The sequence below is a fragment of the Trichomycterus rosablanca genome, chromosome 8, assembly GCF_030014385.1.
Source record: "Trichomycterus rosablanca isolate fTriRos1 chromosome 8, fTriRos1.hap1, whole genome shotgun sequence".
Lineage (NCBI taxonomy): Eukaryota > Metazoa > Chordata > Actinopteri > Siluriformes > Trichomycteridae > Trichomycterus > Trichomycterus rosablanca.
The window spans coordinates 2083770-2105151 of NC_085995.1; the positions used below are offsets into that span (position 1 = coordinate 2083770).

The 21382-nt window shown below is 41.9% G+C and overlaps 1 protein-coding gene across 2 annotated transcripts in view; it reads left to right on the plus strand.

Moving 5' to 3' along the window:
* Positions 1–13445: 13445 nt before the first annotated feature.
* The window catches only part of ogt.1 (O-linked N-acetylglucosamine (GlcNAc) transferase, tandem duplicate 1), a 33529-nt gene continuing 25592 nt past the window's right edge, over positions 13446–21382 (plus strand). Inside the window, exons 1-4 of one of the 2 annotated variants that reach the window (XM_063000320.1) lie at positions 13446–13851; positions 16143–16293; positions 16976–17219; positions 18709–18777. In XM_063000320.1, coding sequence (XP_062856390.1) covers positions 13815–13851; positions 16143–16293; positions 16976–17219; positions 18709–18777 — 501 coding nt within the window. In that variant the 5' untranslated portion in view covers positions 13446–13814. The remainder of the gene's footprint in view (positions 13852–16142; positions 16294–16975; positions 17220–18708; positions 18778–21382) is intronic. The other variant, XM_063000321.1, reaches the window with a different exon arrangement.

Below are 21382 nucleotides of genomic sequence, written 5' to 3' on the forward strand. Positions count from 1 at the left end.
ACACTGCATCAACTCGGTCTGCATGGTCGTCATCCCAGAAGGAAGCTGACGCACAAGAAAGCCCGCAAACAGTTTGCTGAAGACAAGCAGTCCAAGAACATGGATTACTGGAATGCCCTGTGGTCTGACGAGACCAAGATAAACTCGTTTGGCTCAGATGGTGTCCAGCATGTGTGGTGGCGCCCTGGTGAGAAGTACCAAGACAACTGTATCTTGCCTACAGTCAAGCATGGTGGTGGTAGCATCATGGTCTTGGGCTGCATGAGTGTTGCTGGCACTGGGGAGCTGCAGTTCATTGAGGGAAACATGAATTCCAACATGTACTGTGACATTCTGAAACAGAGCATGATCCCCTCCCTTCGAAAACTGGGCCTCATGGCAGTTTTCCAACAGGATAACGACCCCAAACACAACCTCCAAGATGACAACTGCCTTGCTGAGGAAGCTGAAGGTAAAGGTGATGGACTAAACTCAATTGAGCACCTGTGGCGCATCCTCAAGTGGAAGGTGGAGGAGTTCAAGGTGTCTAACATCCACCAGCTCCGTGATGTCATCATGGAGGAGTGGAAGAGGATTCCAGTAGCAACCTGTGCAGCTCTGGTGAATTCCATGCCCAGGAGGGTTAAAGCAGTGCTGGGTAATAATGGTGGTCACACAAAATATTGACACTTTGGGCACAATTTGGACATGTTCACTGTGGGGTGTACTCACTTATGTTGCCAGCCATTTAGACATTAATGGCTGTGTGTTGAGTTATTTTCAGAAGACAGTAAATCTACACTGCTATACAAGTTGTACACTGACTACTCTAAGTTATATCCAAGTTTTATTTCTATAGTGTTGTCCCATGAAAAGATATAATGAAATATTTGCAGAAATGTGAGGGGTGTACTCACTTTTGTGATACACTGTATATATAGTATATATATATATCTTATATAACTCTTTTCTGTTAAGAGTTTTTATCATTCTGGCTAAAAAGTGGGATAAAGTTGGAAAAATTATAGAAACCCAAGCAGTGGGTTTAAATTAGTGCGTGAAGAAACACTTCACTCAGCTCTGCCACATGAACAACGATTGACCTCTTGTTCAGATGGGGGTGGGATATTAAAAAAAGCCGGATAGGGTCTCTCTCTCATAACTAATGCAATTAAAACCTCTGCTGGCTGATCGATGGCGCCTGCACAGAGATGGGAAAAGAGTGCTCTCAGGGTGTGTCTCTCCGTACACAACGCTGGGCTGCACTGCACTCGTCAAAGTGTGGGTGACAAAATGCATACGGCTGCTGTCCACGTGTCGGAGGGGGCGTTGGTTAGAGAAAGCGTGACGCAACCGGGCAATTGGACATGCTAAAAAAGGGAGAAAAGGGGAGAAAATGCATAAAAACAAATTTCTGCAAGGAAAAAACAAATAAATAATGATAATTTCTATTTAAAATGAATGTAAACCACAAAATAGCAGAGGAATAACACTTAAATATTAATGATTGTAGTAAACACATTCTACCTTCGCTTTTGTTTAATTAACATTATGTCAACCCTTAAATATTATATTTTTTAAAAACCATTCTGCTGCTGATATAATTGTATATTTTGACTTGTTTTTTTATTGCATAATTATTTAATTTTCCACCACTTGGCAACGTGCATTTCTGTCTCCCTATAACATTCAAGGAGTCCTTCGCACACTATTCATGTCTAATCAGATACATACAACCAACTTTAGGTTCAAATGTCTTACACCTAAGAATTGATAAATGTGTTTTACAAAATACGTCTTGCATAGATGTTTAATAATTGTGTATACAGTGTAATGTGGCGGCTGCTGAAGTAATCTGGCAAATTACTAAGCAGTTAGTAGTTTGATTGCTGATTAGAAGGTAGTTAGTTACATGTAAATGAGTTTTATATTCTTTTCTTAGTACTGGCCAACCTGAAAACATTCTTATTAAATTAAAAATGTTTTAATATTTAAAGTATAGCCCCCAAATCTCAGTCCAAAAGCTCAGACAGAACTGCATGAACCGTTACTTAATGCTCTCTCCCACATGATCACTGTTATGGGTAAACAAGTATAATTATGTAGTTCAGGTCTTATACATCATCTGTTTCCAAAATAAAGACTTTTACATCCAGCTGACAGTTTTGCCAAATCATGCAGTGGAGCAGAAGTTCTCGGGTTAAGTATGTGCGTATCTGGTGATTCCTAACGGCAATCATAATAATAATAATAGTAATAATAATAATAATAATAATAATTGTGGGTCTGTAAACTACAGAGTGAAAGTAAATATTAATACCTTTCTATCATTTACATTTCCAGCATTGAGCAGATGTCTTTATCCAAAGTGACTTACAGTACTGTGACAGTATGTTGTCTAAGCAATTGAGGGTTAAGGGCCTTGCTCAAGGTCCCAACAGTGGCAACCTGGCAGTGGTGGGGCTTGAACCAGTGACCTTTCGATTACTAGTCCAGTACCTTAACCACTAGGCTACAACTATCCTTCTCAGCTGTCTTAATAGGACAGCCAGCAGAACCTGACTAATCATGTTTGTTCAGCGCATTGATGGCAAAAAATGTTTGTCCTATCACCTGCTGCCGTCAGTTTTCAGGCTTAATATCCACAAAGCCTGAAAACTGCAGCCCTGGGTCACCACTGCACTTAACATGCATGTGCTGCCAGCAAACTGCTTACAAGGGTTTTGCCCCCCAAAATCAATGTTTATACCTACAATCAGCCCTTATATAGCATTTAAAATCATGCTTTTTGAGTTCATTTGAAATAGGTTAGAATTAATTACACTGTAATGAATAATTTAACTAAGATTGTTTTGCCTCACAGTAAATGCTTCACAAAATTTAGGACATGTATATTTTTTACGTAAAAGAACACACATATTTAGTATTAAAATATACAGATTCCTGGCAGATTCTAACAGTTTATGTCCCTGTGTGAACCTGTCTGCTTTCTTTGCACGACTTTGTACGTGAGTTGCTACAGAAGTGACGTTAACACCTTTTTCCTGCACCTTCCTCTTAAGGCTCTTCCACCAGCGCCACAGGTCAAGCGTCGTTTCCTTTTCTCACAGGCTCACGAGGACAGATCACAGATCCCTGCAGACTTCCACACCGAAAAACCTTTATCAATCAGATATATGACATAAAGCACATGTATATGAGGGAGATAACAGTGTGGATGCTATTAGAAAACAATTTATGACTTCAAACTGGAGAAAACGTCAGGGTGGTTTAAATGTTTCATATGACTGGGTTGGTTGTTAGTTTGACCCTGTTTCCTTTAATTACATTGGTGTGGAATTATTTAAACAGGACAAGCTGACCAGAGAAGTAAAGGGTGGATAACGGGATGGGATCATGCACAACCTTATAATTATATTTATTCATTCATTCATTCATTCATTTTCAGGGTCAGGGTCGCGGGTGGTGCTGGAGCCTATCCCAGCTTCTCAATGGGCGCAAGCCACACAGTAACACAGTCAGTTGGGCAAAATACTCTTTTTTATGGCTGAATACTGAATCACGGACTATAATACTGATAGCAGCAGGTGATAGGACAAAAGTTTTTTGCCATTTATCCATAGTATTGAGTTCGCTACACTGACCCACTACTCCGGGTGGCACGGTAGCTTGGTGGGTAGCACTGTCGCCTCACAGCAAGTAGGTCCTGGGTTCGATCCTCAGGCGGGGCGGTGTGGAGTTTGCATGTTCTCCCCATGTCTGCGTGGGTTTCCTCCCACAGTCCAAAAACATGCAGTCAGGTTCATTGGAGACACTAAATTGCCCTATAGGTGAATGGGTGTGTGTATGTGTGTGTCTGCCCTGTGATGGACTGGCGCCCCGTCCAGGGTGTTACTGTGTGCCTTGCGCCCATTGAAAAAGCTGGGATAGGCTCCAGCACCCCTCCCCCCCATGACCCTAACTGGATAAGCGGTTAAGAGAGTGAGTGAGTGAGTGACCCAGTCGAGCTATCTAGCCACTCGTCAGTGCGCTCTCAGTGCAGGTCCCAAGCCCAGACAGAAATAGGAGGGTTGCATCAGGACGGGCATCTGGTGTAAAAGCAGTGCCAAGTCTGGTACACTGTGATAATACCTACATATGCAAGTTTTCAACCCCACAGATTTACAGACAGGTAGAAAATAAATTCCAATTTTAATAAAACATGATATCTGTAAAACTACTATAAGCTGCTTAAGGTTGTATTTCAATTATTATTATTTTTCATTTTCATGTTTTGCCATTGCTTTACTCTCATCAGGGTCTTGGAGGGTCCTGTTCCTGCTGAATCACTGGATGCATTGCATTAACACACCCAGGACAGGATGCCAGTCCATCGCAGGGCCTCGGCCACCCCCCTAATGTCCGTACGGAGATCTTGTGCAGACATGAGCACTGCACTGGAGTTCCTGTTAGGGAATTCTGTAGTACTTAAGTATTTATCAGGAAAATTCATTAGTACTAGTGTACAAGTGCCAAATTGTGTCGGAGCAAAGCCAAAACGCATTCTCTATTGGGGAAGGACGGGCACGGTTTACCGGCTGAACACAAACACGTCTCGCAAGGTTCGCAAGTCTGTTATGCAACCGGTAGGAAAAGGAGGGGCACGCTTCAGGGCGGCGATCCAGCTTTATGTTCTGGGCGAGGTGCATAAGAGAGGATGACTTTCTCTGTACAAAGGAGTAACGACATGCCAGTTCGCACATGGCCGAACACGGGTCAGATAATCTTCAGTGATGTCTGGCAGGCAGCTAACAGAGCAGGATTGGTATTTTACATTTTAAATATACACGTTTAATAAAGCCACAATAAGTCCAAATGATTATTATACAATTAAGTATTTAACATGCTGAAATAAGGGTAGATCAAAATGGCAAAAATAAATATCTAAGATGTCCAATAAAAGTGATCTGTTTGGAACAATCACCTAAAAATCATTGTGTTCTGATGAGAGTGGTCTCTTCCAGGATGACACCCCATCACATTTAACAAAACACAACTTTATTGGAAAAAAAGATGCTCCATCTTTCCAGTACAAAATCTATCGTGCTGCTTCTCATGTGAATGCGCCGGTACTGAAATACAGTATTCTAAGATCAAGCATCTCTCTGATTAAGAAGCATAAATAAGCACTAAAGAAGTAAAGCTAAAGTGCAGCTTTTATTGTATTTTTATTGTTTTATTTATTTTATCAGTGTTTTTATATTGTATTTGTGTTATTTTTAGTGTTTAAGTGTCAAAAACAACCTCATTATTGTACATTAGACTAAAATATATGCAGTTCTATGGGACCATGGATGCATTAACAGGTTCCCCAAACATCCTTATGGGAAAAATACCCTGAAACTCAACATCTTTAAAACTCGACACCAGTCCCAAAATTAACTGATGTTGAGTTTCAAGGTACCGCTGTACTTGTTAAAGCTGGCCTGGTTTCTCAAGGTGGCTCCAACACCTTACTAAGACGCTTTAAATCATCAGTACATAACGTGGGTGGGCTACAGTGAGAAGGTCCTGGGTTTGATTCCCAGAAGGTCTTTTCTGTGGAGTTTGCATGTTCTCCAGTGTCTGCGTGGGTTTCCCACGGTACGAATTCCTTCCACATGACAAAGATGTGCAAGTGAGGAGAACTAGAGATACAAAATTGGTCGTGATGGTGTTTGACATTGAACTGAATGAATGAATCATGGGTAACCTGTAACGACCTGTCCTGTCATGATTGGACCTATAGTGTAAAACATCACTGTACAATCCTAATAAATAAATAACGTGCCTGAGGAAAGTCAGTATGAATGAAATATCTGTAAACTCATCACATAATTATGAGGCGTGTAGGATACACACCTTCACTGCAAGAAGCAAACAAATGTTATGAAAATGTGCAGACATGGTCATGCAATAAAACTTCATTTAAATGCATTCTTTAGACAGAAGCAAAGTGAAGAAAATGAACTTCATTATATACTCCCAACTGGCTTGAATACTCCCAGAGAGATCAGGTGTGTCACATATCAGGACATCATTAATCAAACAGGAAACTTTCACTTCCTCACTGATGAACAGACACAGAAAAAAGTCCTCTAAATGAATTCCTGGCTTTTTTATGTCTAGACTTGAATGAGAAATGGCAAAACTGAGACCGGTGGGAGTTTCTGCTGAAGGAATGATGCATTTGTGACCAAATTAATGCTACAATAACAATCACAATATTTCTATTTGCACAGCAGGTCAAATACAGAGAGATTCCTGTGAAGGCTGTTTTGGCATGAATATAACCCATTCCAATTTATCTGACTGCATGTGTTTGGACTTGTGGGAAGAAACCAAATCACCTGAAGGAAACCCACACAGACACAGGGAGAACATGCAAACTCCACACAGAAATGTGCTGTTAGGCAGCAATGCTACCCACTGTGCCACAAGCTCTTTTTTTGTGTTGCACATTTTATAATTATGCATATATCTAAAATTTAACGACAGAATTTAATAAGGGCAGTTGTAGCCTAGTGGTTAAGGTACTGGACTAGTAAACAAGAAGTCGCTGGTTCAAGCCCCACCACTGTCAGTTTGCCACTGTTGGGCTCCCAGGCAAGGCCCTTAACCCTCAATAGCTTAGACATTACTGTATACTGTCACAGTTGTCACACAAGTGGCTTTGGATAAAAGCGTCTGCTATATGCAAACTTTAGGGCAGTTGTAGTTTAGTGGACTAGTAATCGGTGGACTAGTAATCGGTGGTTGCCAGTTCAAGCCCCACCACCATCAGGTTGCCACTGTTGGGCCCTTATGCAAACTTTGGGGCAGTTGTAGTTTAGTGGACTGATAATTGGTGGACTAGTAATCTGTGGTTGCCAGTTCAAGCCCCACCACCACCAGGTTGCCACTGTTGGGCCCTTAGGAAAGACCCTTAGCCCTCTTTTGCTTGGATTGTATACTGTCACAACTGTAAGTCGCTTTGGATAAAAGCGTCTGCTAAATGCTGAAAATGTAAATGTAAACAAGATAATTCAACAACCACCCACTGAATTTCCATTATGGGACAATTTTAATTAAACATTTTACTTCTTTCATAACTTTAAAAAGTAGTTTTTAAAGTATGAAGTATGATGGAGGGGTCAGGGAATAACTCGGGGGTCTCACAGTTGACAAATGACTGGATTTAGGAGACTTAACATCCTGGCCGTGGCAGAACGTTTCCTCGTGAGTAAATAAACTGAAGTAATGATGCCTGAAGGTGTTTATGATCTTTCACTTCAGTACAGCTTCTCTGTGGTGCTTAAGAAATGCATGTGTGAGTTTGGATTAGCCACGTGGGAATTTTGAACATTTCAGCTCGGGGTCTGAACAATAGCTCGAGGCAGGACTTCATTAAAAGCTATGAACCATGGATCTACAGGAAACACAACCCAATTTCCCATTCCAAAGCAATAAAAAAGCTAGAGATTACAAACACTACAAGCAAAGCGCTTTTATCGGCATACTTGTACGTCCAGGCAACCACAAAGTAGACAGCTATAAAACTGGTGCATCACTTCCCCCACCAAACAACTGCATTAAATAAAGGCTACAGGTGTGAATCAAACCCCTGACACCTGATATTTAAGAGCTTGCAGCTGCTAGTCACTGTATTTAATCTCAGTCTGTTTTTTTCTGCTCCGCTAACTCTTCAGGACATCACCGGGAGCGTACGCATTAAAGGATGGGTCGGGGTGGGATCTGGGATTGGACTTGACTAAAGCTGAATCACATGGCCGTGCAGGGTGCACCACAGGTTTAACGTGACCGGGTGAGTCAGGGTTGGTGTGATTATAAGGTAAACAAGAAGAGAGACGGAGCATAACGAAAGTACCAGTCCAGGGACGTATTAATTTATCCTGGTCAGGGTTGTAGTGGGTGCAATGCAGGACAGGCAGACATTTACTTTACTTCACATTCACCTACTCACTCACACATGGAAACAATTTAATACACAGATGAGGCTTCCGTCTGTTGTGGAAACATCCTCAGGAATCTCACATAAACACTGAAAACAGGTGAAAAGCTTTACAGAGAGTTAAAACTGAGGTGAGGAATGAACCCAGGTTCCCAAGTCTGCTTTTGCTCTGCAGCATTTACACTACCTCCTGTGCCCTCCTATTTCTGTGCACCAAATAAAATCATATCAATTACACCCTAAAGATTAAAAAAGTTAGTTATTTTTACACTTTTTATAGATTAACTAAAGCATATTATTTTAATATATATATTTTATTTATGCATTTTCTCCCAATTTAGTGTAGTCAATCTGTCTTCCGCTGCTGGGGGATCCCTGATTGCAGTCGAGGTGGGTATATTGCTGCTCACGCCTCCTTAGCGAAACCCTTTTTCACCCATGCATTCTGCACAGGCGCCTCTCTATCTGCTAATCAGGGTCCTTACACAGCGTTTGAAGACCTCACCCAAACATAGTCCGTCATCCCTCCCTAGCAGAGACGTGTCTGCTGCAGGCACTGCCAATTATGCCGCTAGATGGTGCCCAGCCGACCGGTGGCAGCACCGCGTTTCGAACCGAGGAGTTTAGAATCTCCGTACACCGTGCTGATCTGCATTGCACTCGTCAAAGTGTAGGTGACAAGATGCATACGGCTGCTGGCCACGTGTCGGAGGGGGCGTGGGTTAGCTTTGTTCTCCTCAATCAGAGCGGGGATCGGCATTGGTGGAGAGGAAGCGTGACGCAATCGGGCAATTGGACGCAAATGGTTTTAATGCAATTTCCCAATCTTCCTGCTAACCTAGTCGTATCCATGCAGACCTCCACTCCTGACCAAGGAGGGCATACATTTTACCTGCCCCCTCCAACACATGTGAAGCAACCGTCAGCTTCTTTTCATCTGTACATGGTGGGTTCATAGGGAGATCCGTATTGTGCAATGAGATTCACGAGTATCTGTGCAGGCCCCATCTATTAGCCAGCAGAGGTCCTAATTGCAGCCGTTATGAAGAATCCCCTTCAGCATTCAATCATTGTGCCTGCCAGTAGCAGAGCTGAGATTCAAACTCACGTGGGCTATTGGATGTGACATCAGACAATGAAAGCAAATTAACAAAATTACCAAATCTAATCAATTAACAAATGCTCCAATAATTTTGGAGCCATGTGGCCAAAACTCGTATCACCCTTTTAAAACCTACATCTCAGACAAAGTGGGTTCACGTGTTGCCAAAAATATCTGTGTGAACGGGCTGACGTGTTGGAAAAACGGACCCTGGCACATCAAAAGCGAACAGGGCAGCGCAGCCTGGTCTGATCAGCCGTGCACAAAGATAAAACATGTCAGATACGATCGCCAAATACACACGCATGACATCACTCCTCACAACCAGCTTTTCCCAGGCAACGTCCGAGCAGCGCGGTGGGCGAAGGGGGGCAGGACGAGCTCCCACATTTAACTGGGGTGCACTAAGCTCACACCGCCGTCCCATCAGCACCGATGATGTCAACCTTTTCCCATACAGCCCAGACAAGAGGCAAACAACGCTGTGTTCGAGCTCTGAGAGGGAAATAAAAACACAAGAAGTTAATGAGACTCTTGTATCACGGGCCGAGTCTTCGGCAGCTCTTTGACGTGTCAATCAGGCCAAGAGGCTGGGGCACGAAGCAGAAGGGAATAGTTTAGGGTGTATTCACGGCTTCTGTTTTGTTTTTTAAGACTAAGCCTTTTAAATGGACATGAAACAGTGAGGTGGAGGTCACATCAGTGCTGAGGTGGACATCATTGCTGTCTACTTGATGAGCTGGTCATTTTCTGTAATCAAGTTGGCCTTTGTTGATGTATAATATGCTTTCCAACTAAACCAGACCTGTAATGGTGGCTCACTGTTATTCCAGAGCTGTGATAAAATCTCAGTTGATGTGCTCGTTCTGTTATGCATTCTTTCCTAACACGGGGGCACGGTGGCTCGGTGGGTAGCACTGTTACCTCACAGTTCCTGGGTTTGATCCCCAGGTGGGGCGGTTCTGGTCCTTTCTGTGTGGAGTTTGCATGTTCTCCCTGTCTCTGCGTTGGTTTCCTCCAGGAGCTTTGGTTTCCTCCCACAGTCCAAGGACGTTAAAATCCTAATAAATAAAATAAATAAATAGGATTCCTAACACTAACTCAGTCTAATGTGTTCAGCTGAACTAACCTATTTATATGGGCACAGAGAAGGTACCAGTTGTAGACAACCATAATAAATACTGAGGAATTAAGAGGCCATGTAACATTACATAAATGATAGAACTTTCTACACCACCAAATTATTCATATAATTTGCTGTTTGTATATTTTAATTCAATGACAATTCAGCCACAATACATTTACTAACATAATAACTAACATTTGGCAAATTTAAATTTAAACAACCAAAAAAACAACCAATGATAGCTATGCCTGCTGTCTTGCAAGTGTAAGTAAACTTTTAATCAGTAAATGAGACCCTCATACAGCTGTGCTAAAGTGAAACTGCATTCCACGACACTTTCCTTTCATTTCCTTTCACACAGGGGAATTCCTGTGAAAAACCAGGTGGTAGGTTAAATGGTGTGTGTGTGTGTGTGTGTGTGTGTGTGTGTGTGTGTGTGTGTGTGTGTGTGTGTGTGTGAATCCTCATTCATCCTCTTGCAATAGTACATTCCAGAAGTCCATATCACCGTATAACTCAGAATTGTACATTGCGGTGCTTTGGGCCTCACTATGGAAAAGTCCTGGAACAGCATATTGTCCCAGATGTGGCGTGATGTTCCTTGCCCAGACTGGACCCACTTGTAAATTATGTAGCTTGGTGGGTTTAAGGGGTGCCGCTCGTCCATTGCTGTTTCCATTTTGTTTTGAGGGTTCCCTATCTTTCTTCTTCTAGAAACTACCTACCTACCTACCTACCTACCTACCTACCTACCTACCTACCTACCTACCTACCTACCTACCTACCTACCTACCTACCTACCTACCTACCTACCTACCTACCTACCTACCTACCTACCTACCTACCTACCTACCTACCTACCTACCTACCTACCTACCTACCTACCTACCTACCTACCTACCTACCTACCTACCTACCTATTAGAACTGTGAACTGGGTTCTAGCAGACAGCCGGAGCAGCTGTTATATTGTGTCAGCCAGTTCTCAGTTCTTCGCTTTTCCTTTTTCTATTGACTTTTCTTGCTGCAGACTGTGCATGATTTTGTATTTTTTAGTACTTTGTTTTTGTTATTTTGGCTTCATGGATTATCATGGATTTCTGTTAATCCCTGTCCAAACCTACTCTTGGTGAATAATATAAAGGAAAGTGCTGTTTTATGTAAGCTTGTGTGATAATAGTGTTTTATTGCTGCACTATACATGACAAAAATGTAATAAAGCTACACGCATTTTGTTTAAAAATTTGACTTTAAGAGTATTTTCATGTTTTTATTTTTTATATTGTGCAGTCCTAGGTTAGTTTTAGTGAGTAAATCTGCATTATGAAATCATAATCCTGTTAAAATTTGTATTACACATTATACTTTTAACTCAACCTGTAAAAAAACATACTGCAAGTGCCATAATCCTAACACATAACTGTGTTTTTAACTGGAGGATCCTGAACCCAGTGATTCCCACACCCAGTCCAGGTGGGCCAACATTCTGCTCGTTTTTGGGTTTCCTACTTTGTACCTAATTTTGTCTACACGATTTTATCAAAGCCTTCCTGAGCTACTGTATATGAAAAGTGTTTTAACATACATAACACATGCACACACGACTGTATTACTATAAAGCACCAGCGTTTAACGTCTTCACAGGGTACAGATACAGTTCTGTGCTTGGTTTAAACTGCTTTACTCTTTTGCCCTCTGCTGGCTGTTTGCACAAAGACTAAATTACATAAATAGGCCTAATAAAATACTCAGAACGGTCCACCATGAAGAATTAGGCTTAGTCTGGTTGTTTCTGCAACAACAGGACAGAGTAAACAAGGTTATTTATTAATATTATTATTATTACTAATTTCATTTCATTGTCATCCACCTCTTTTACTGGTTTGGGGCACAGTAGGGGATCACTGGGAGCCAGGTCTATTTTATTTTTAAATCATATGGAGCATTCTGAAAAGCCAGCAAGGTGGTAAAAAGGTGTGGGGGGTAAAGTAAGTGCTGCATGCCAACGTGGTGCTTGAGGACCTGGGTTTGATCCTTTTACATTTTTGCCATTTATCAGACGCTTTTATCCAAAGCACAGTACAGTATTTTGACAGTGTGTTGTCCAAGCAATCGAAGGTTAAGGGCCTTGCTCAAGGGCCAAACAGTGGCAACCTTGAGTGGTGGGGCTTGAACCAGCAACCTTTCGTTTACTAGTCCAGTACTTTAACGCTGGGCTACAACTGCCCTTCAATCCTAGGCTTACTTTTAGTAAGGAGTTTGGAATGCTGTCCATGTGTGGGTACTGGCACCTTGTGCAGCGTGTAGTCCTGTCTAGTGTCCAGGGTTTCTATTTACTGCTGAAACCACTGTGACCCTGACCAAGTGACTACAATCATGCATCATCGGTTACACTGTGGTGTAAACTGGTCTAATCTTCAGATAAAATAAAGAAAATCTGTCTTTCTTTGGAATGAACTAGTCTATGTAACAAAAGTGGGTTTCAGGGGGGTAGGTGAGCTGTGGGAATTTGGTGGAGGGGCCAAGAGGAGTTTGCTTAGGGCCCCTAAAAGTTTAAAAACGCTTCTGATTGGTTGTGGCTGACCATTCAAATACTAAGACATAAAAAGCTTTTATATCACCGACTAATGCGTGTCGGCCTCTTTTTACAAGAGCCTCTTAATCCATTGTCTGTATTGAACCGATGGAGGTGATGCCATAACAGCCTCCTCCCCAATGCTCCTGTCCACAGGGATGGGAATCGATTCCAACAAGAATGACGTCTCCGATTCAGGAGTCGACTCCAAAGCTTTTGAATCGATTCCATACGTTAGAGAGAATATAATATAATGTAATGATTTTATTTGTCATGAATACGTATACACATGTACAGGACATGAAAATGCTTTGAAATCCCAGCTTGTTCGGAAGTCAGAGTGCATTGAACCAGAAAAAGAGTCGATCGAGTTTTGGGAATCGAACAGACTGGTTTCGCTGATTTGCCGCAGTGATGGCGCAGTGATACTTGAATCAGCGTGAATCTAAGCACGGCCATTTTAAAAGCAGATCCCTCCGCTTTTGTTAAGAAACGAATTATTTTTCTTTCTTTGTAAATCAAAATATCCTATTAATATGTATTCGATATAGTCTAATTAACATATCTATTTTATAAAAATATGATTAAGATTCAAAATATCGCGCAAATTAAACGTGTAAGTTGTGGCTCTACTTTTATATTAAAAAAGTAGTTCCGTTTACAACCGCCATTTCGGCTGAAGCTGTTGTTAGCAGCATTATCGCGCTTTGAAAATAAACTGTAGATTACCAGATTTTCTTGAAACTTACACATAAATTGGAACCAGAATCTCGTAAATTGACATTACGGAGGAATATCTAACAGTGCTAAAGACGTTGGTGTGTATTTGTAATTTGCGTTTGAGGTCATATTTCATTTAGCTAATTAGCATATTGCTAGCTAGCTGGGCAGGAAGAAAGAACAGGCTGCATTTCTGTCACCATCCTGACATCATTCTGCACCTTTTAATTAGGTTTAATTAAATTGCTTCACTCGCGGTAGCAATAACACTTAATATTTAGAATTTGACGTTTATAATTGTCACCCTGACGACCGTTCAGAAAGACCCAAGCACAGGAGGAGAGATGGCGAGCTCCGTGGGAAACGTGGCCGACAGCACAGGTAAACAAAATCATCAAATTACCTTAAATAAATACGAACTAAACCTACTTTAAGATAGAACTGCTTGATATTCATTGATGCCTTGTGTAGGAATCACAATTATTCGTCCCATATGTTTATCCTTTGGTACAAATGTCATTTACCTTTTTATGAATTAATCAAAATGCTTTAAGCAACACAAACATGTATTATTATTATTATTATTGTTGTTGTTATGTAATGTCGAGGCGAAAATAGTATAAATAGTGTTTCTCCAGATTATTCTGTCTTCTGTTTGGGTTCTTAGGCTTCTTAATGACTCGTTCATCCATCTTCTTGCTGGTCGTCCTCCTCCTCTTTTACCTTCAAGCATAATTGTCTAACCCAACGAACTGGTTCTTCTCGTAATGTGTCTTCAGTTTGCTTATCTGGTTTGATTTTATTGAGGGATTAAGTTTCATTTGTCTGAGTATTAGATTGTTTATGTTCTTTTTAAGTCAAAAGTTCAAATGCATCAATATTCTTCATGTCCCGTTTTATTTTTACTGTCCAGCTTTCGGGGCGGCTCGGTGGCTCGGTGGGTAGCACTGTCGCCTCACAGCAAGAAGGTCCTGGGTTTGTTCCCAGGTGGGGCGGTCCGGGTCCTTTCTCCCCGTGTTCTCCTGCGTGGGTTTCCTCCGGGAGCTCCGGTTTCCTCCCACAGTCCAAAGACGTGCAGTCAGGTTAATTGGAGACACCAAACCTTGTAAACTGATGAATCTTGTGTAACCAGTAATTACCGTTTCTGCCATGAATGTAACCAAAGTGTGTTAAAATCCTAATAAATTAATAAATAAATGTTGTCCAGCTTTCACATCCGAAAAGAACCAGAGAGGAGAACATAGTCTGGAAAGTTCTGATCTTTGTTTGGAGAGGCTAATCATTCATCTGTTCCAGTTCCTTCCTTCTTGTTCTGCTATATAATTGCCTGTCGGAACAGTTCTGCAACAGTACAGTTCTTTTACAGTACTGCAAGTGTTGAAGATGTTTTAAAAAGTATAAAAATTCGCAAAAACGAATGAATAAATTACCATGCCTTTCATCTCCATCAGGCTCTGCTACTAAGGATGATCTGTAGGTATGTTTAGATATGCTGCCGGTATTTATCTCTACACAACGACAGAAAGGTTGGAGTAATAACATAGAGCTAAATGAGGCGTGACCAGATGTTTGTTGACATTCCCAATGTGCAAATCTCTTTAGGATCAGATTAATTCAAAATCCTCGCAGTGGTTGAAGACGTATACACACACACGTGAATTTGTAGTCTTTAATTCTTTATCTGATTGCAGCAGGAGCATGCAAGTCGTCAATCTGCATCTGTGGATAATTTGTTAACGATGTTTTGTTTAAATGCTGTGTGTGGCGGCACCATGTCTCGGTGGGTAGCACTGCCGCCTCACAGCAAGAAGGTCCTGGGTCCTAGTTTGCATGTTCTCCCCGTGTCTCCACCGGGAGCTCCGTTTTTTTCTTACAGTCCAGAGGCGTGCAAGTGAGGTGAACTGGAGATACAAAATTGTCCATGACTGTGTTTGACACTAAAGACTTGAACTGATGAATCTCGTGTAACCAGTAACTACCCGTCTTATTATGAATGAATGTAAGTGTGTAAAACATGACGTTAAATAAATAAATAAATGTCGCGAGAAGGCTGTGGATTAGGAATCGACATGCAAATGTTTAAAATGAATCACCGGCAGATTTTCATTTCTTATTAACTTGTTTCTTCTTCAGTCAAAAGGTGAAGAACAGTGGACTTAATGTCAGATTTAATTGTTTGTAATCACCACTGTTTCATGTTTTTCATACCCACCCTCTCCACCTGCATCTTTTTTATTTTTTTAAGCATGATTTCAGTTAAAAGCATTTTAATTGGTATGCTGCTGTTCTCATGAGCCGTGTTACCGGTTTGCAGACTTTGTAAAAGTGTAATACAGTGAGCAGCTCTTTCTGAACTCATCCTTATTCACTTTTTTTCAAGTGTTTTTTGTGTGAATGAGTTTCTCCAAATAATCCTCTAAATATATAAATGGATAAACCAATATTGAACCGCTACTACGTGAGAAACTTGTTCATGCAGAACGCTGTCTAATATGCATGACGATAGTATGAAATATTCCTCATCTTTGTTTTTGTCTTTTTTTTTATTTTTTTTTTTATTTCCATTTTTCTAACATGGAAAATGTTGGAAAAATTTTAGAAAAAAAAAACAAACATCCTTTTGGTTTGTGTTGGTGCAACAGAACCAACAAAACATATGCTTTCCTTCCAAGGGTTGGCTGAGCTGGCCCACCGCGAGTACCAGTCTGGAGATTTTGAGGCAGCGGAGCGGCACTGTATGCAGCTGTGGCGGCAGGAACCAGACAATACCGGCGTACTTCTGCTGCTCTCTTCCATCCACTTCCAGTGCCGTAGGCTTGACAGGTGAATCATCTGAAAAATGCTGGTATTACCTCAGGGCTACAGGGCTTGGGAATAACAAATATTACTGAATTTTGTATACGATGTTATGATTTGGTTTCAGTTATATAATTTGGTAGTTGGTTGCATACTAAACGTATAAAATAGAGCAAAATATAAAGACAAGATTAAATAAGCAGACAGAAACATAATGCCTATCTTGCCATAAAATGACACTTACATGTTAAACATGGCATTACAATCTAAATAAATAAATAAGTAAAAATACATGTACATACTAAATCTTTGAGGGTTTTGACCACTAAGGCTAGTTTCATTGGGACATCCTTTGAGACACACAGAGCCAGCATTTTTATATTTTTGTGCAATGCCCTGGTGCAGCTAAAGTTGCTGGGGTAAGGGTAAGTGCCCTGTTTTGCCCCTGTATGTGCTAAAATTACTATTTGTTTAGACTTATGCATCTAAATTTGACAGGGAAGAGGAACTTTAACACCTGTTCCCATATGACTGTGGCATCATCGGGATTTGAACTCATAGTACGAAACATCTAAATTCCGTGATGCTTGCTTACTTTTTAATTAATAAAGTGAAAAGATAAAAGTTTATGACATAATGAGGTGAACACAATCCTAGTGACAGAATCTTATTTTAGTTTCTACTTCTTTGTTTCGGTTGTGACGTACAGGTCAGCCCACTTCAGCACTTTAGCCATCAAGCAGAACCCCATGCTGGCCGAGGCCTACTCCAACCTGGGCAACGTGTTCAAGGAGCGCGGACAGCTGCAGGAAGCTATAGATCACTATCGCCACGCACTCCGGCTTAAGCCCGACTTCATCGACGGCTACATCAACCTGGCGGCTGCGCTGGTGGCAGCAGGGGACATGGAGGGAGCGGTGCAGGCTTACGTTTCTGCTCTCCAGTACAACCCGGTAAGAGGTTACGGAGCATTTTTAATGCCGGCGGTGTTATAGTGCGATCTCGAACGTATTCAAAAACGACTAAAGCAGGTGGTAAAAATAAAGCCTGCTTAGTGTATCATCGGGTCATTGGCCAACTGCACTATGCATGCTGGTAATCATGTTCCCAGTAATAGAACAGAAATGTACAACTCCTGAAGAAAATTAAAGTGTGTTTGCAGCTCAGCAGTGGTAGGCGTCCGAATACTTTTGGTCATGCATGCAGAAGTGCAGTAGATCAACCTGCCTTTCAAATTTGAATGGAAGTGTATGGGGCAAAATATGGGTATAAAAACGGGCGTGGTGGGTGAACGGTTGAACATGTTCTCAACAGCCCAGATGATTTAGAGTCGGAACGGCATCGATATCTCAAACCGCAGACGAATAAAGGGTGGAATAACAATAAGAAGAAAAATAATTGCCTACTGCAAAGAAACTAATGAATATAAATGCTTTAAACACTAAGAGTTTGGTGTATTTGTACCAATTTAAGAGGAAAAGCAGAATTACTTAAATATAATATTAATATTCGTACTGGCACTACATTCAAATTATTTCTAAAAGATTCTCTGCCTACTTTGTTTAAAGAACTTAGAAAGGAAAGAAATAACTAAATCAGATTGAAATGCATTAACCATCCGATCCAACACTGTCTGACAAACCAAATCACACTAATACCTGGTTCACACCACACGATTTCTGCCCTGATTTTCGCTCGCCGACTGGTCGGCGCTAGATTTGCCGGCTTGGGAGCAACTCGGCGTTCCCTCACTCAACAACTCGATCTGACCGAGAGATTTCTAGCTTGTCAGATATCTGGATCTGAGTTGCCCGACTGGCAACGAGTGCTGTGTCGAACAGCCAATGAGAACGCGAGATACGGTGTGAGGGGAAACGCAGGGGAGGAGTGTAAACAGGTGGGACAGGGGCGTAATATAGTTTATATCAGAATACATCAGCACACACACACGTTTTACAGTATTTCTGACCTGATCGTTCTCTACAAAACACCCACGCTGCATTGCAAAACATATTTATTAACCTCCAACTCACTACAGAACAATCCATGCTGTTCTTATTTTTCCTCCTTGATTTTACGCTGCACATCGGCGCACAAACTTCGAACGCTCGCTACTTGTTGACGTGCATTTGTGGACGCTGTATCGTTAAACCTCTCGTCACTTCTCGCGCTTGTTTTCGTGACGGAACGTAGTTCGGGAGAGCAGAGAAGCTCGCCTGCGATTCCAGTCGGTGATAGATGGTGTAGTGCGTGACCCCCTATCACCGATCAGTCGTGTAGTGTGAAATACACACCGACCTGAAAGACTCCCGATCACTAGAGATCCAGTCGTGTAGCGTGAACCGTACAGCGACCCGACGACTCGGAAAGTCTATTTAATAACAAGCCAACTGTTTCGGTCGGGTTTGTGGTTAACATGATCACTTTTGTTTGTCGTTGCAGGATCTGTATTGTGTTCGAAGTGACTTGGGCAACCTTCTCAAAGCTCTCGGGCGTCTGGAAGAGGCAAAGGTCTGTTTTGACATGTCAGCTCGTGCATGGGGCACAGTGTGATTATTTCCTCTTTTGTTTTTCTTTAGATTGTTGATTTATTTTAAACTCTTAAGCTTGTTTATCGGGAGCGAGTGCTTCCCTGTCCTCCGTACAGAACACTTTCTCAGCTCCCTGTTTTTGCTCTATCTTTTATTCCCTATCTTTACACCTGTGCTCCACTTCAGCCCCATGTCACCACTCGCTCTGCTGTTTAGCAGGCCTAGCATCACGGCTTGGTAGTTTAACAGGCGCAGATGCTCGCAGTTCACCTTCCAAATTTAACCATTTGGCTGCTCTGATTTCTGACGTATCAGTGGGAGCAGGTTCCCTGAAGACTTTAACGTCAATCACAGGGAGCTCACTATTCGATTGAGCTTTTTTTTTATCGTATTGAGTAGTAGTACCTCCATTCTGTCCATCCTTTGCCAGTCCTCTCACTCGTGCTTCTCTCTCTTAGCTTCGTTACCCGTCAGTACCCCTCTATACAGGAAGAAAGGCTGGCTCCAAACGAGAAATCTTTAAATAGACGTTGGTGTTCAGACATGCTTTTGTTAATTACGCTATGGAGGGATTATGCTGGCTCGGTCTTAAACAAAACAAGGTGAATTGATTAAGAAGCTAGTGATCTTTGCTATGCTAAAAATAAGATGGCTTCCAGACTAGTCTTAATATTTGCCAAATTATATTGTGTTCATACTTAAAAAGCATCACTCATGGCTAGTGCTGCTGATTCTTTTCATTCCTCCTCACACAATTAAGGCCGTTCTGACCCTCACATTGCTTACACGTTTCTCTTAATGCTCGATTTGTTGTAAATTAAAGTCTCAGAGAGAGAGAGATCTCTTCTTTCAGGCTGGAAGCCCTCTTATTTACTGCCCCAGGGGGGCGGAGTGGGGCAGAACGTCAGGGTTCAGCACCCTTCCACATCAGCTCTGTTGCTCCGGCCCCCCGCGCGCTCGCTTAGGGACCGTGGAGTGTGCGCGCTCAGAGCTGCTTTCCTGACCCGTCAGCCAAACCAATTATGCTTCCATGGGCTCCACAGTGCTCTTTCTTACATAACTTAATACCCGTACCGTTACCTGTTTAGCCGTAGACACCCCCTTCCCAGTGCTTTATTCGGGAAGTCGTGCTAATGCTATCCTATGGCGGCACTGTGAGCTTAGCCCTGGGCTGTGCCAGGCAGGCAGCTCCTTATCTGCACTCCACCGCACGCGTCAGATGCGAATGATAGAGAGAAAGAAATACACACGCGTAGCACAAGCATTGACCTCTTTATTTCAGAGCTGGAGGCTTCTAGATACAAATCATTAAACCACAGGCTTTTTCTCTTTACCCATTGGGCAGGACGCAAGAAAGCAGGACAGGATAAAGCAATGTATTTACACCATGTAACTCAGCCTATCATGGTAACATGTAAGGAAATGATGTGAGAAATGATCTTCTCATTTGTCTCTCCATTAATGCTATGATTAATTTGTCTAAGGAAATGTGCTCAGTTAATCTGAGGAAGATCAAGCCAGTTAGCCTCCCTCCTTTTTAATACACTTAAGACAATAAGTAAACAATAGAAACAAAAAATTACACAGATTGAACCATAACTTAAAGCCTTTCTTCCCTACAAGCATTTTCTTATCACTTGAGAGTTAGAAATCGTATGAAATGCATGAGAGCGTTATTTTCATTGGTTCGTTTTTTGTGTATTGAGTTTTACATCCATATGAAACAAATGTATTGATTGCCAACTTTTACTAACGTTCTTGTTTTCTTATTTTGTCTCTTTTGGTTTTTTCCACCACTGATATTGTTATTTAGAAGGTTTCAGGTGGGTGACACTATTCCTGCGTAGGTGCGGTCCGACGGAAAAAGGAACACTAGGGCATCATCAGTCCTCTCCTCCTCTTCCAGCTGTGGTCGCTCTCCCGAGTCCAAAAATATGGTAACGGGTTTGTAACTGCCAACAAAAGAATACCTGAGTTCTTCTGTCTTGTGGCTACCTTAGAAGAACAGAAAATAAAATAAGATAAAATAATTAATGCGAAATTCTAAGTATTATTAAAAATCTCTACAACTTAACATTGGTGTAGTAATTAAAAGAGCAATGGATTGGATGCAGTAAGCAAACAAAACAAACAGTAAGAACCCTCTAACTCTTACTTGTTAATTGTTTTTTTTCCTGTTGCTTTGATTTATCATTTTATTTTTCCTCTTGATTTGGAGTTGCAGCGTTCCGCTGAGCCGACGATGCGCTGTGAGTCTGCAGCGACGCAAGGGTGCGCAGCGACAAAGCGCCACAAACGCGACACAAAGCAAATGCGCGCGACAGACGCTTCCCTTCCCCCCCTCCCATGCCGACCTACGGACTACAGATCCGCCCCGCCAGCAGACCCCCCCCCCGCCCAGCACAGGACGATACTGGAAAACGTTCAGAATGTTAGCTGGTTGTTTTAAGCTCACCACAATCCAACAATCGTATTTCAATCGAATTCACATTGGCGATTACTCGTTGTGTATCTAAACAGTGGTGGGTTTTAGATAGTGTGCCAGTCTGGTGGGCTAAGGAGTGCCTGGGGCTTTGGTCTGTGGT